We start from the raw sequence: 17,268 nt of genomic DNA on the forward strand, positions 1-17,268 counted from the left end.
GCCCACTGTAACAACAGGGTCCTATTCATTAAGGCCCACTGTAACAACAGGGTCCTATTCATTAAGGCCCACTGTAACAACAGGGTCCTATTCATTAAGGCCCACTGTAACAACAGGCTCCTATTCATTAAGGCCCACTGTAACAACAGGGTCCTATTCATTAAGGCCCACTGTAACAACAGGGTCCTATTCATTAAGGCCCACTGTAATAACAGGCTCCTATTCATTAAGGCCCACTGTAACAACAGGGTCCTATTCATTAAGGCCCACTGTAATAACAGGCTCCTATTCATTAAGGCCCACTGTAACAACAGGGTCCTATTCATTAAGGCCCACTGTAACAACAGGGTCCTATTCATTAAGGCCCACTGTAACAACAGGCTCCTATTCATTAAGGCCCACTGTAACAACAGGGTCCTATTCATTAAGGCCCACTGTAACAACAGGGTCCTATTCATTAAGGCCCACTGTAACAACAGGGTCCTATTCATTAAGGCCCACTGTAATAACAGGGTCCTATTCATTAAGGCCCACTGTAACAACAGGGTCCTATTCATTAAGGCCCACTGTAACAACAGGGTCCTATTCATTAAGGCCCACTGTAACAACAGGGTCCTATTCATTAAGGCCCACTGTAACAACAGGCTCCTATTCATTAAGGCCCACTGTAACAACAGGGTCCTATTCATTAAGGCCCACTGTAACAACAGGGTCCTATTCATTAAGGCCCACTGTAACAACAGGCTCCTATTCATTAAGGCCCACTGTAACAACAGGGTCCTATTCATTAAGGCCCACTGTAACAACAGGGTCCTATTCATTAAGGCCCACTGTAACAACAGGGTCCTATTCATTAAGGCCCACTGTAACAACAGGGTCCTATTCATTAAGGCCCACTGTAACAACAGGGTCCTATTCATTAAGGCCCACTGTAACAACAGGGTCCTATTCATTAAGGCCCACTGTAACAACAGGGTCCTATTCATTAAGGCCCACTGTAACAACAGGGTCCTATTCATTAAGGCCCACTGTAACAACAGGGTCCTATTCATTAAGGCCCACTGTAACAACAGGGTCCTATTCATTAAGGCCCACTGTAACAACAGGGTCCTATTCATTAAGGCCCACTGTAATAACAGGCTCCTATTCATTAAGGCCCACTGTAACAACAGGGTCCTATTCATTAAGGCCCACTGTAACAACAGGGTCCTATTCATTAAGGCCCACTGTAACAACAGGCTCCTATTCATTAAGGCCCACTGTAACAACAGGGTCCTATTCATTAAGGCCCACTGTAACAACAGGGTCCTATTCATTAAGGCCCACTGTAACAACAGGGTCCTATTCATTAAGGCCCACTGTAACAACAGGGTCCTATTCATTAAGGCCCACTGTAACAACAGAATCCTATTCATTAAGGCCCACTGTAACAACATGCTCCTATTCATTAAGGCCCACTGTAACAACAGGGTCCTATTCATTAAGGCCCACTGTAACAACAGGGTCCTATTCATTAAGGCCCACTGTAACAACAGGCTCCTATTCATTAAGGCCCACTGTAACAACAGGGTCCTATTCATTAAGGCCCACTGTAATAACAGGTTCCTATTCATTAAGGCCCACTGTAACAACAGGGTCCTATTCATTAAGGCCCACTGTAACAACAGGGTCCTATTCATTAAGGCCCACTGTAACAACAGGGTCCTATTCATTAAGGCCCACTGTAACAACAGGGTCCTATTCATTAAGGCCCACTGTAACAACAGGGTCCTATTCATTAAGGCCCACTGTAATAACAGGCTCCTATTCATTAAGGCCCACTGTAACAACAGGGTCCTATTCATTAAGGCCCACTGTAACAACAGGGTCCTATTCATTAAGGCCCACTGTAACAACAGGGTCCTATTCATTAAGGCCCACTGTAATAACAGGCTCCTATTCATTAAGGCCCACTGTAACAACAGGGTCCTATTCATTAAGGCCCACTGTAACAACAGGGTCCTATTCATTAAGGCCCGCTGTAACAACAGGGTCCTATTCATTAAGGCCCACTGTAATAACAGGCTCCTATTCATTAAGGCCCACTGTAACAACAGGGTCCTATTCATTAAGGCCCACTGTAATAACAGGCTCCTATTCATTAAGGCCCACTGTAACAACAGAATCCTATTCATTAAGGCCCACTGTAACAACAGGGTCCTATTCTTTAAGGCCCACTGTAACAACAGGGTCCTATTCATTAAGGCCCACTGTAATAACAGGCTCCTATTCATTAAGGCCCACTGTAACAACAGGGTCCTATTCATTAAGGCCCACTGTAATAACAGGCTCCTATTCATTAAGGCCCACTGTAACAACAGGGTCCTATTCATTAAGGCCCACTGTAACAACAGGCTCCTATTCATTAAGGCCCACTGTAACAACAGGGTCCTATTCATTAAGGCCCACTGTAACAACAGGGTCCTATTCATTAAGGCCCACTGTAACAACAGGGTCCTATTCATTAAGGCCCACTGTAACAACAGGGTCCTATTCATTAAGGCCCACTGTAACAACAGGGTCCTATTCATTAAGGCCCACTGTAACAACAGGGTCCTATTCATTAAGGCCCACTGTAACAACAGGGTCCTATTCATTAAGGCCCACTGTAACAACAGGGTCCTATTCATTAAGGCCCACTGTAACAACAGGCTCCTATTCATTAAGGCCCACTGTAACAACAGGGTCCTATTCATTAAGGCCCACTGTAACAACAGGGTCCTATTCTTTAAGGCCCACTGTAACAACAGGGTCCTATTCTTTAAGGCCCACTGTAACAACAGAGTCCTATTCATTAAGGCCCACTGTAACAACAGGGTCCTATTCATTAAGGCCCACTGTAACAACAGGGTCATATTCTTTAAGGCCCACTGTAACAACAGGGTCCTATTCATTAAGGCCCACTGTAACAATAGGCTCCTATTCATTAAGGCCCACTGTAATAACAGGCTCCTATTCATTAAGGCCCACTGTAACAACAGGGTCCTATTCATTAAGGCCCACTGTAACAACAGGATCCTATTCATTAAGGCCAACTGTAACAACAGGATCATATTCATTAAGGCCCACTGTAACAACAGGCTCCTATTCATTAAGGCCCACTGTAACAACAGGCTCCTATTCATTAAGGCCCACTGTAACAACAGGGTCCTATTCATTAAGGCCCACTGTAATAACAGGCTCCTATTCATTAAGGCCCACTGTAACAACAGGGTCCTATTCATTAAGGCCCACTGTAACAACAGGATCCTATTCATTAAGGCCTACTGTAACAACAGGATCATATTCATTAAGGCCCACTGTAACAACAGGGTCCTATTCATTAAGGCCCACTGTAATAACAGGCTCCTATTCATTAAGGCCCACTGTAACAACAGGGTCCTATTCATTAAGGCCCACTGTAACAACAGGGTCCTATTCTTTAAGGCCCACTGTAACAACAGAGTCCTATTCATTAAGGCCCACTGTAACAACATAATCCTATTCATTAAGGCCCACTGTAACAACAGGCTCCTATTCAATAAGGCCCACTGTAATAACAGGGTCCTATTCATTAAGGCCCACTGTAATAACAGGGTCCTATTCATTAAGGCCCACTGTAACAACAGGGTCCTATTCATTAAGGCCCACTGTAACAACAGGGTCCTATTCATTAAGGCCCACTGTAATAACAGGCTCCTATTCATTAAGGCCCACTGTAATAACAGGGTCCTATTCATTAAGGCCCACTGTAACAACAGGGTCCTATTCATTAAGGCCCACTGTAACAACAGGCTCCTATTCATTAAGGCCCACTGTAACAACAGGCTCCTATTCATTAAGGCCCACTGTAATAACAGGCTCCTATTCATTAAGGCCCACTGTAACAACAGGGTGCTATTCATTAAGGCCCACTGTAACAACAGGGTGCTATTCATTAAGGCCCACTGTAACAACAGGCTCCTATTCATTAAGGCCCACTGTAACAACAGGGTCTTATTCATTAAGGCCCACTGTAACAACAGAATCCTATTCATTAAGGCCCACTGTAATAACAGGGTCCTATTCATTAAGGCCCACTGTAACAACAGGCTCCTATTCTTTAAGGCCCACTGTAACAACAGAATCCTATTCAGTAAGGCCCACTGTAACAACAGGGTCCTATTCATTAAGGCCCACTGTAACAACAGGCTCCTATTCATTAAGGCCCACTGTAACAACAGAATCCTATTCAGTAAGGCCCACTGTAACAACAGGGTCCTATCCTTAAGGCCCACTGTCACCAAACATCTTGCAACAGTTTCTTAGTGTATTTTAATAGCCCACTGTAACAGTATAGTGAAGTATCTTATAGTATCGTATAGTATAGTGTAGTATCTTATAGTATACAAAGTATCTTATAGTATCGTATAGTATAGTGTAGTATCTTATAGTATGTAAAGTATCCAGGTATAGTGTAGTATCTTATAGTAAGGAAGTATCTTATAGTATCGTACAGTATAGTCCTAGTTCTTATAGTATGTAAAGTATCTTATAGTATTGTACAGTATAGTGTAGTATCTTATAGTATAGGTATCTTATAGTTCATTAAGGCCCACTGTATAGTGTAGTATCAGGGAAATATCTTATATTCATTAAGTATCCACTGTACGTATAGTATAGTGTAGTATCTTATTATAGTGCCCACTGTAACAACAGGGCTCCTATCTCATATTCATTAGTGTAGGTCCCACTGTATCTTATAGTATCGTATAGTATAGGTAGTATCTTATAGTATAGTGAGGGTATCATTAAGGCCCACTGTAACAACAGGCTCCTATTCATTAAGACTTATACTGTAAGTAACAGAATCCTATTCAGTAAGGTATAGTGTAACAACAGGGTAGTATTTATAGTAAGGCCCACTGTAATAGTACAGGCTCCTATTCATTAAGGCCCACTGTAACAACAGAAGTGTAGTAAGGCCCACTAGTAACAACAGTATCTCATAGTATCGTATAGTAAGTGCTCATAGTATAGTGTAGTAACTTATAGTATCTTGCAACAGTTTCTTAGTGTATTTGTATCCTATAGTGTAGTATCTTATAGTATCATATAGTATAGTGTATCGTATAGTATAGTGTAGTATCTTACAGTATAGTGAAGTATCTTATAGTATCGTATAGTATAGTGTAGTATCTTATAGTATAGTGAAGTATCTTATAGTATCGTATAGTATAGTGTAGTATCGTATAGTATAGTGTAGTATCTTATAGTATAGTGAAGTATCTTATAGTATCATATAGTATAGTACCTGTATGGGCTGCCAGCCATCTTTGTCTTTGAAGTAGAGAGACCTCTGGTCCTTCCTGAAGGCGATGGCATTGACCGTGTGGAGATGATCCAACTCCTCCTCACTGTCCACTACAAAGATCTACATAGAGACCAGAGACAGTCGAAATAACACAGGAACACGTGTTGATTCAAAAGGTACAGAGATTCACAAAGCTCTGAAAAAGACAGGAATATTGAAAATGCCTCAAACGAAGGGACTTGATAACTATACTTTTAACAATACAGGTTTTTTTTCGTGGTCAAAGTTGATGGGGACAGATCCTGTGTAAATCAGTGTGTGTGAGAGAGAGAGAGAGTTTTACCACGGGGACTTTGTGGTAGTTGCCTCGTTGGGTGTAAATGCCGTAGTGTGGGGCGTTGACTCCCACAGGGGTGTTACAGTCACAGACACCTGGAGATCCCGCTACACCCTTATCTCCCTTCTCCCCTACCAGGTACAGGCCTGGAGGGGAAAAACACACATATAACAACACACAACACAATCATTTTCATTTGTGTGTGTTTGTGTCCTACAGGGGGTCTTATCTTACCTGAGGCAGGTAGTCCAGGGGGTCTTATCTTACCTGAGGCAGGTAGTCCAGGGGGTCTTATCTTACCTGAGGCAGGTAGTCCAGGGGGTCTTATCTTACCTGAGGCAGGTAGTCCAGGTGGACTTATCTTACCTGAGGCAGGTAGCCCAGGGGGTCTTATCTTACCTGAGGCAGGTAGTCCAGGTGGTCCATGGGGTCTTATCTTACCTGAGGCAGGTTGTCCAGGTAGTCCAGGGGGTCTTATCTTACCTGAGGCAGGTAGTCCAGGTGGTCTTATCTTACCTGAGGCAGGTGGTCCAGGTGGTCCAGGGGGTCTTATCTTACCTGAGGCAGGTTGTCCAGGTAGTCCAGGGGGTCTTATCTTACCTGAGGCAGGTGGTCCAGGTGGTCTTATCTTACCTGTGGCAGGTGGTCCAGGTGGTCCAGGGGGTCTTATCTTACCTGAGGCAGGTGGTCCAGGTGGTCCAGGGGGTCTTATCTTACCTGAGGCAGGTAGTCCAGGTAGTCCAGGGGGTCTTATCTTACCTGAGGCAGGTGGTCCAGGTGGTCTTATCTTACCTGAGGCAGGTGGTCCAGGTGGTCCAGGGGGTCTTATCTTACCTGAGGCAGGTGGTCCAGGTGGTCCAGGGGGTCTTATCTTACCTGAGGCAGGTGGTCCAGGTGGTCCAGGGGGTCTTATCTTACCTGAGACAGGTAGTCCAGGGGGTCTTATCTTACCTGAGGCAGGTAGTCCAGGGGGTCTTATCTTACCTGAGGCAGGTGGTCTAGGGGGTCTTATATTACCTGAGACAGGTAGTCCAGGTAGTCCAGGGGGTCTTATATTACCTGAGACAGGTAGTCCAGGTAGTCCAGGGGGTCTTATCTTATCTGAGGCAGGTAGTCCAGGGGGTCTTATTTTACCTGAGGCAGGTAGTCCAGGTAGTCCAGGGGGTCTTATATTACCTGAGGCAGGTAGTCCAGGTAGTACAGGGGGTCTTATCTTACCTGAGGCAGGTAGTCCAGGGTTCTTATCTTACCTGAGGCAGGTAGCCCAGGGGGTCTTAGCTTACCTGAGGCAGGTAGTCCAGGGGGTCCAGGATGACCAGAGGGACCAGCAGGACCTGTAGGACCCATTGGACCTGGGGTTCCATCCTGACCCTTCACACCCTACACACACACACACACACACACACACACACACACACACACACACACACACACACACACACACACACACACACACACACACAAGGTGACCTACAGTGGCCTCCATAACTATTGACACAGATTTCCATCCAATTGGCAACAGCTTTCCATTCGAATATTCAAAAAAAAAATCCACATGAAATCAACATGAGCATTTTTCCAAAACAAAGACGTGTTTCCTTCACATGGACTTGTTGCGGATTAAAGGCTGCGCGTGATGACGTAGCGCACATACACATACCCTTTGCTGTTAAATTCCCATGTACCGAATAAAAAATAAGAGATCAATGGATTTCCATCGGAACTTCAACTCCACTGATGTCTTTTGTCTCAAAACATACGAGTGAGCTATCTGCACGATGCTGACTAGAGTTCACGTGTAGTGAGCTATCTGCACGATGCTGACTAGAGTTCACGTGTAGTGAGCTATCTGCACGATGCTGACTAGAGTTCACGTGTAGTGAGCTATCTGCACGATGCTGACTAGAGTTCACGTGTAGTGAGCTATCTGCACGATGCTGACTAGAGTTCACGTGTAGTGAGCTATCTGCACGATGCTGACTAGAGTTCACGTGTAGTGAGCTATCTGCACGATGCTGACTAGAGATCACGTGTAGTGAGCTATCTGCACGATGCTGACTAGAGTTCACGTGTAGTGAGCTATCTGCACGATGCTGACTAGAGTTCACGTGTAGTGAGCTATCTGCACGATGCTGACTAGAGTTCACGTGAAGTGAGCTATCTGCACGATGCTGACTAGAGTTCACGTGTAGTGAGCTATCTGCACGATGCTGACTAGAGTTCACGTGTAGTGAGCTATCTGCACGATGCTGACTAGAGTTCACGTGTAGTTTTACATCATGAGATTATTATGGACAAAAGACTAGAGTTATTTTTAGTGAGCAATCTAGCCAAACGATGCTGACTAGAGTTACGTGTCAAACGGTAGCCAAAAGACTACGATTATTTTTAGAGTGTCAAACGGTAGCCAAAAGTTTTACGATCACTTTGACGTGTCATTACGGAGCCAAAAGACTACGATTATTTTTACGTGTCAAACGGTAGCCAAAAGACTACGATTATTTTTACGTGTCAAACGGTAGCCAAAAGACTACTATTATTTTTACGTGTCAAACGGTAGCCAAAAGACTACGATTATTTTTACGTGTCAAACGGTAGCCAAAAGACTACGAAGACTACGTGTCAAACGGTAGCCAAAAGACTACGAAGACTACGTGTCAAACGGTAGCCAAAGCATCGATCGCCACGTCACCAGAACAAGACCCTCGATATTTATTGGAGATGAGCATCAAACTCGACACTTTGGCCTTTCGTCACCCTGTCATGATCCTCCTAAATTATTTCATCTGTAACCTAATAAACTGCATGCTTTCCTGATGAGTCGTAACTGGATGGCCACACAACAAGTTTACTTCGATAGGATGGTTATTATATCAATATTTTTACTGACACAAACAAATATCCCACCTTGTCTGTAGGATTTTGTTTCGTAGACATTTGGAAAGTTTAGACTCACAAATATTCCCCCCAAAAAACGCCCCTGATATTGGTTTTTATTCATTTATTATTTTTAATAAAAAAAAAAAATTCCAGACCAGTTACAAACTTATACGAAAAACAACTTACAGACACACACAAAATCAACGACTATCTCATTTGCCCAACCAGTAGGCTGCTCAACACCTCCATCCCCTAGTGCCCTAACCCTAAACAACGACTACATCTCATCTACTCACACCTCCATCCCCTAGTGCCCTAACCCTAAACAACGACCTCATCTCATCTGCCCAACCAGTAGGCTGCCCAACACCTCCATCCCCTAGTGCCTAACCCTAAACAACGACCTCATCTCATCTGCCCAACCAGTAGGATGCCCAACACCTCCATCCCCTAGTGCCCTAACCCTAAACAACGACAACATCTCATCTACTCACACCTCCATCCCCTAGTGCCCTAACCCTAAACAACGACTACATCTCATCTACTCACACCTCCATCCCCTAGTGCCCTAACCCTAAACAACGACTACATCTCATCTACTCACACCTCCATCCCCTAGTGTCCTAACCCTAAACAACGACCTCATCTCATCTGCCCAACCAGTAGGCTCACACCTCCATCCCCTAGTGCCCTAACCCTAAACAACGACTACCTCTCATCTACTCACACCTCCATCCCCTAGTGCCCTAACCCTAAACAACGACTACATCTCATCTACTCACACCTCCATCCCCTAGTGCCCTAACCCTAAACAACGACAACATCTCATCTACTCAGACCTCCATCCCCTAGTGCCCTAACCCTAAACAACGACTACATCTCATCTACTCAGACCTCCATCCACTAGTGCCCTAACCCTAAACAACGACTACATCTCATCTACTCAGACCTCCATCCCCTAGTGCCCTAACCCTAAACAACGACTACATCTCATCTACTCACACCTCCATCCCTAGTGCCTAACCTAAACAACGACAACATCTCATCTACTCAGACCTCCATCCCCTAGTGCCCTAACCCTAAACAACGACTACATCTCATCTACTCAGACCTCCATCCCCTAGTGCCCTAACCCTAAACAACGACTACATCTCATCTACTCACACCTCCATCCCCTAGTGCCCTAACCCTAAACAACGACAACATCTCATCTACTCAGACCTCCATCCCCTAGTGCCCTAACCCTAAACAACGACTATATCTCATCTACTCACACCTCCATCCCCTAGTGCCCTAACCCTAAACAACGACTACATCTCATCTACTCACACCTCCATCCCCTAGTGCCCTAACCCTAAACAACGACAACATCTCATCTGCCCAACCAGTAGGCTCACACCTCCATCCCCTAGTGCCCTAACCCTAAACAACGATTACATCTCATCTCCTCACACCTCCATCCACTAGTGCCCTAACCCTAAACAACGACTACATCTCATCTACTCAGACCTCCATCCCCTAGTGCCCTAACCCTAAACAACGACTACATCTCATCTACTCACACCTCCGTCCCCTAGTGCCCTAACCCTAAACAACAACAACATCTCATCTGCCCAACCAGTAGGCTCACACCTCCATCCCCTAGTGCCCTAACCCTAAACAACGACTACATCTCATCTCCTCACACCTCCATCCACTAGTGCCGTAACCCTAAACAACGACTACATCTCATCTACTCAGACCTCCATCCCCTAGTGCCCTAACCCTAAACAACGACTACATCTCATCTACTCACACCTCCATCCCCTAGTGCCCTAACCCTAAACAACGACAACATCTCATCTACTCAGAACTCCATCCCCTAGTGCCCTAACCCTAAACAACGACTACATCTCATCTACTCAGACCTCCATCCCCTAGTGCCCTAACCCTAAACAACGACTACATCTCATCTACTCACACCTCCATCCCCTAGTGCCCTAACCCTAAACAACGACAACATCTCATCTACTCAGACCTCCATCCCCTAGTGCCCTAACCCTAAACAACGACTACATCTCATCTACTCACACCTCCATCCCCTAGTGCCCTAACCCTAAACAACGACTACATCTCATCTACTCACACCTCCATCCCCTAGTGCCCTAACCCTAAACAACGACAACATCTCATCTACTCAGACCTCCATCCCCTAGTGCCCTAACCCTAAACAACGACAACATCTCATCTACTCAGACCTCCATCCCCTAGTGCCCTAACCCTAAACAACGACAACATCTCATCTACTCACACCTCCATCCCCTAGTGCCCTAACCCTAAACAACGACTACATCTCATCTACTCACACCTCCATCCCCTAGTGCCCTAACCCTAAACAACGACTACATCTCATCTACTCAGACCTCCATCCCCTAGTGCCCTAACCCTAAACAACGACTACATCTCATCTACTCACACCTCCATCCCTAGTGCCCTAACCCTAAACAACGACCTCATCTCATCTGCCCAACCAGTAGGCTCACACCTCCATCCCCTAGTGCCCTAACCCTAAACAACGACAACATCTCATCTACTCACACCTCCATCCCCTAGTGCCCTAACCCTAAACAACGACTACATCTCATCTACTCACACCTCCATCCCCTAGTGCCCTAACCCTAAACAACGACAACATCTCATCTACTCACCTCCATCCCTAGTGCCCTAACCCTAAACAACGACTACATCTCATCTACTCACACCTCCATCCCTAGTGCCCTAACCCTAAACAACGACTACATCTCATCTACTCAGACCTCCATCCCTAGTGCCCTAACCCTAAACAACGACTACATCTCATCTACTCACACCTCCATCCCCTAGTGCCCCTAACCTAAACAACGACTAAACATCTCATCTACTCACACCTCCATCCCCTAGTGCCCTAACCCTAAACAACGACTACATCTCATCTACTCACACCTCCATCCCCTAGTGCCCTAACCTAAACAACGACTACATCTCATCTACTCACACCTCCATCCCCTAGTGCCCTAACCCTAAACAACGACAACATCTCATCTACTCAGACCTCCATCCCCTAGTGCCCTAACCCTAAACAACGACTACATCTCATCTACTCACACCTCCATCCCCTAGTGCCCTAACCCTAAACAACGACTACATCTCATCTACTCACACCTCCATCCCCTAGTGCCCTAACCCTAAACAACGACAACATCTCATCTCTACTCACACCTCCATCCCCTAGTGCCCTAACCCTAAACAACGACAACATCTCATCTACTCACACCTCCATCCCCTAGTGCCCTAACCCTAAACAACGACTACATCTCATCTACTCAGACCTCCATCCCCTAGTGCCCTAACCCTAAACAACGACTACATCTCATCTACTCACACCTCCATCCCCTAGTGCCCTAACCCTAAACAACAACATCTCTCATCTCTCCATCCCCTAGTGCCTAACCCTAAACAACGACTACATCTCATCACACCTCCATCCCTAGTGCCCTAACCCTAAACAACGACTACATCTCATCTACTCACACCTCCATCCCCTAGTGCCCTAACCCTAAACAACGACTACATCTCATCTACTCACACCTCCATCCCCTAGTGCCCTAACCCTAAACAACGACAACATCTCATCTACTCAGACCTCCATCCCTAGTGCCCTAACCCTAAACAACGACTACATCTCATCTACTCACACCTCCATCCCCTAGTGCCCTAACCCTAAACAACGACTACATCTCATCTACTCACACCTCCATCCCCTAGTGCCCTAACCTAAACAACGACAACATCTCATCTGCCCAACCAGTCACACCTCCATCCCCTAGTGCCCTAACCCTAAACAACGATTACATCTCATCTACTCACACCTCCATCCCCTAGTGCCCTAACCCTAAACAACGACTACATCTCATCTACTCAGACCTCCATCCCCTAGTGCCCTAACCCTAAACAACGACTACATCTCATCTACTCACACCTCCATCCCCTAGTGCCCTAACCCTAAACAAAACAACATCTCATCTGCCCAACCAGTAGGCTCACACCTCCATCCCCTAGTGCCCTAACCCTAAACAACGACTACATCTCATCTCCTCACACCTCCATCCACTAGTGCCCTAACCCTAAACAACGACTACATCTCATCTACTCAGACCTCCATCCCCTAGTGCCCTAACCCTAAACAACGACTACATCTCATCTACTCACACCTCCATCCCCTAGTGCCCTAACCCTAAACAACGACAACATCTCATCTACTCAGACCTCCATCCCCTAGTGCCCTAACCCTAAACAACGACTACATCTCATCTACTCAGACCTCCATCCCCTAGTGCCCTAACCCTAAACAACGACTACATCTCATCTACTCACACCTCCATCCCCTAGTGCCCTAACCCTAAACAACGACTACATCTCATCTACTCACACCTCCATCCCCTAGTGCCCTAACCCTAAACAACGACTACATCTCATCTACTCACACCTCCATCCCCTAGTGCCCTAACCCTAAACAACGACTCATCTCATCTCAATCTAGGCTCACACCTCCATCCCCTAGTGCCCTAACCCTAAACAACGACTACATCTCATCTACTCACACCTCCATCCCCTAGTGCCCTAACCCTAAACAACGACTACATCTCATCTACTCACACCTCCATCCCCTAGTGCCCTAACCCTAAACAACGACAACATCTCATCTACTCAGACCTCCATCCCCTAGTGCCCTAACCTAAACAACGACTACATCTCATCTACTCACACCTCCATCCCTAGTGCCCTAACCCTAAACAACGACAACATCTCATCTACTCACACCTCCATCCCCTAGTGCCCTAACCCTAAACAACGACTACATCTCATCTACTCACACCTCCATCCCCTAGTGCCCTAACCCTAAACAACGACAACATCTCATCTACTCACCTCCATCCCCTAGTGCCCTAACCCTAAACAACGACTACATCTCATCTACTCACACCTCCATCCCCTAGTGCCCTAACCCTAAACAACGACTACATCTCATCTACTCACACCTCCATCCCCTAGTGCCTAACCCTAAACAACGACAACATCTCATCTGCCCAACCATCACACCTCCATCCCCTAGTGCCCTAACCCTAAACAACGACTACATCTCATCTCCTCACACCTCCATCTAGTGCCTAACCCTAAACAACGACTACATCTCATCTACTCAGACCTCCATCCCTAGTGCCCTAACCCTAAACAACGACTACATCTCATCTACTCACACCTCCATCCCCTAGTGCCCTAACCTAAACAACGACAACATCTCATCTACTCAGAACTCCATCCCCTAGTGCCCTAACCCTAAACAACGACTACATCTCATCTACTCAGACCTCCATCCCCTAGTGCCCTAACCCTAAACAACGACTACATCTCATCTACTCACACCTCCATCCCCTAGTGCCCTAACCCTAAACAACGACAACATCTCATCTACTCAGACCTCCATCCCCTAGTGCCCTAACCCTAAACAACGACTACATCTCATCTACTCACACCTCCATCCCCTAGTGCCCTAACCTAAACAACGACTACATCTCATCTACTCACACCTCCATCCCCTAGTGCCCTAACCCTAAACAACGACAACATCTCATCTACTCAGACCTCCATCCCCTAGTGCCCTAACCCTAAACAACGACAACATCTCATCTACTCAGACCTCCATCCCCTAGTGCCCTAACCCTAAACAACGACAACATCTCATCTACTCACACCTCCATCCCCTAGTGCCCTAACCTAAACAACGACTACATCTCACCTCACACCTCCATCCCTAGTGCCCTAACCCTAAACAACGACTACATCTCATCTACTCACACCTCCATCCCCTAGTGCCCTAACCCTAAACAACGACTACATCTCATCTACTCACACCTCCATCCCCTAGTGCCCTAACCCTAAACAACGACCTCATCTCATCTGCCCAACCAGTAGGCTCACACCTCCATCCCCTAGTGCCCTAACCCTAAACAACGACAACAAACAACCTCCATCCCCTAATGCCCCAACGACTACATCTCATCTACTCACACCTCCATCCCCTAGTGCCCTAACCCTAAACAACGACAACATCTCATCTACTCACACCTCCATCACCTAGTGCCCTAACCCTAAACAACGACTACATCTCATCTACTCACACCTCCATCCCCTAGTGCCCTAACCCTAAACAACGACTACATCTCATCTACTCACACCTCCATCCCCTAGTGCCCTAACCCTAAACAACGACTACATCTCATCTACTCACACCTCCATCCCCTAGTGCCCTAACCCTAAACAACGACTACATCTCATCTACTCACACCTCCATCCCCTAGTTCCCTAACCCTAAACAACGACTACATCTCATCTACTCACACCTCCATCCCCTAGTGCCCTAACCCTAAACAACGACAACATCTCATCTACTCACACCTCCATCCCTAGTGCCCTAACCCTAAACAACGACTACATCTCATCTACTCACACCTCCATCCCCTAGTGCCCTAACCCTAAACAACGACAACATCTCATCTACTCACACCTCCATCCCCTAGTGCCCTAACCCTAAACAACGACTACATCTCATCTACTCACACCTCCATCCCCTAGTTCCCTAACCCTAAACAACGACAACATCTCATCTACTCACACCTCCATCCCCTAGTGCCCTAACCCTAAACAATGACTACATCTCATCTACTCACACCTCCATCCCCTAGTGCCCTAACCCTAAACAACGACTACATCTCATCTACTCAGACCTCCATCCACTAGTGCCCTAACCCTAAACAACGACTACATCTCATCTACTCACACCTCCATCCCCTAGTGCCCTAACCCTAAACAACGACTACATCTCATCTACTCACACCTCCATCCCCTAGTGCCCTAACCCTAAACAACGACCTCATCTCATCTGCCCAACCAGTAGGCTCACACCTCCATCCCCTAGTGCCCTAACCCTAAACAATGACTACATCTCATCTACTCACACCTCCATCCCCTAGTGCCCTAACCCTAAACAACGACTACATCTCATCTACTCACACCTCCATCCCCTAGTGCCCTAACCCTAAACAACATCTCATCTACTCACACCTCCATCCCCTAGTGCCCTAACCCTAAACAACATCTCATCTACTCACACCTCCATCCCCTAGTGCCCTAACCCTAAACAACGACCTCATCTCATCTGCCCAACCAGTAGGCTGCCCAACACCTCCATCCCCTAGTGCCCTAACCCTAAACAACGACAACATCTCATCTACTCACACCTCCATCCCCTAGTGCCGTAACCCTAAACAACGACTACATCTCATCTACTCACACCTCCATCCCCTAGTGCCCTAACCCTAAACAACGACTACATCTCATCTACTCACACCTCCATCCCCTAGTGCCGTAACCCTAAACAACGACAACATCTCATCTACTCACACCTCCATCCCCTAGTGCCCTAACCCTAAACAACGACTACATCTCATCTACTCACACCTCCATCCCTTAGTGCCCTAACCCTAAACAACAACCTCATCTCATCTACTCACACCTCCATCCCCTAGTGCCCTAACCCTAAACAACATCTCATCTACTCACACCTCCATCCCCTAGTGCCCTAACCCTAAACAACGACTACATCTCATCTCCTCACACCTCCATCCCCTAGTGCCCTAACCCTAAACAACGACTACATCTCATCTACTCACACCTCCATCCCCTAGTGCCCTAACCCTAAACAACGACTACATCTCATCTACTCACACCTCCATCCCCTAGTGCCCTAACCCTAAACAACAACTACATCTCATCTACTCACACCTCCATCCCCTAGTGCCCTAACCCTAAACAACGACAACATCTCATCTACTCACACCTCCATCCCCTAGTGCCCTAACCCTAAACAACGACTACATCTCATCTACTCACACCTCCATCCCCTAGTGCCCTAACCCTAAACAACAACCTCATCTCATCTACTCACACCTCCATCCCCTAGTGCCCTAACCCTAAACAACATCTCATCTACTCACACCTCCATCCCCTAGTGCCCTAACCCTAAACAACAACTACATCTCATCTCCTCACACCTCCCCTAGTGCCCTAACCCTAAACAACGACTACATCTCATCTACTCACACCTCCATCCCCTAGTGCCCTAACCCTAAACAACGACTACATCTCATCTCCTCACACCTCCATCCCCTAGTGCCCTAACCCTAAACAACGACTACATCTCATCTACTCACCTCCATCCCCTAGTGCCCTAACCCTAAACAACGACTACATCTCATCTACTCACACCTCCATCCCTAGTGCCCTAACCCTAAACAACGACTACATCTCATCTACTCACACCTCCATCCCCTAGTGCCTAACCCTAAACAACGACTACATCTCATCTACTCACACCTCCATCCCCTAGTGCCCTAACCCTAAACAACGACTACATCTCATCTACTCACACCTCCATCCCCTAGTGCCCCTAAACCCTAAACAACATCTCATCTACTCACACCTCCATCCCCTAGTGCCCTAACCCTAAACAACAACATCTCATCTACTCACACCTCCATCCCCTAGTGTCCTAACCCTAAACAACGACCTCATCTCATCTGCCCAACCAGTAGGCTCACACCTCCATCCCCTAGTGCCCTAACCCTAAACAACGACTACCTCTCATCTACTCACACCTCCATCC

At 46.6% G+C, this 17,268-nt stretch overlaps 1 protein-coding gene across 1 annotated transcript in view; it reads right to left on the reverse strand.

The window, feature by feature from the left end:
• The window catches only part of LOC115127530 (acetylcholinesterase collagenic tail peptide-like), an 83,035-nt gene that overhangs the window by 3,896 nt on the left and 61,871 nt on the right, over positions 1–17,268 (reverse strand). Inside the window, exons 13-15 of the mRNA XM_065020029.1 lie at positions 6,932–7,028; positions 5,655–5,794; positions 5,312–5,431 (exon numbers count right to left, since the gene is read on the reverse strand). Coding sequence (XP_064876101.1) covers positions 5,312–5,431; positions 5,655–5,794; positions 6,932–7,028 — 357 coding nt within the window. The remainder of the gene's footprint in view (positions 1–5,311; positions 5,432–5,654; positions 5,795–6,931; positions 7,029–17,268) is intronic.

The sequence above is a fragment of the Oncorhynchus nerka genome, linkage group LG7 (genome assembly GCF_034236695.1).
Source record: "Oncorhynchus nerka isolate Pitt River linkage group LG7, Oner_Uvic_2.0, whole genome shotgun sequence".
NCBI lineage: Eukaryota > Metazoa > Chordata > Actinopteri > Salmoniformes > Salmonidae > Oncorhynchus > Oncorhynchus nerka.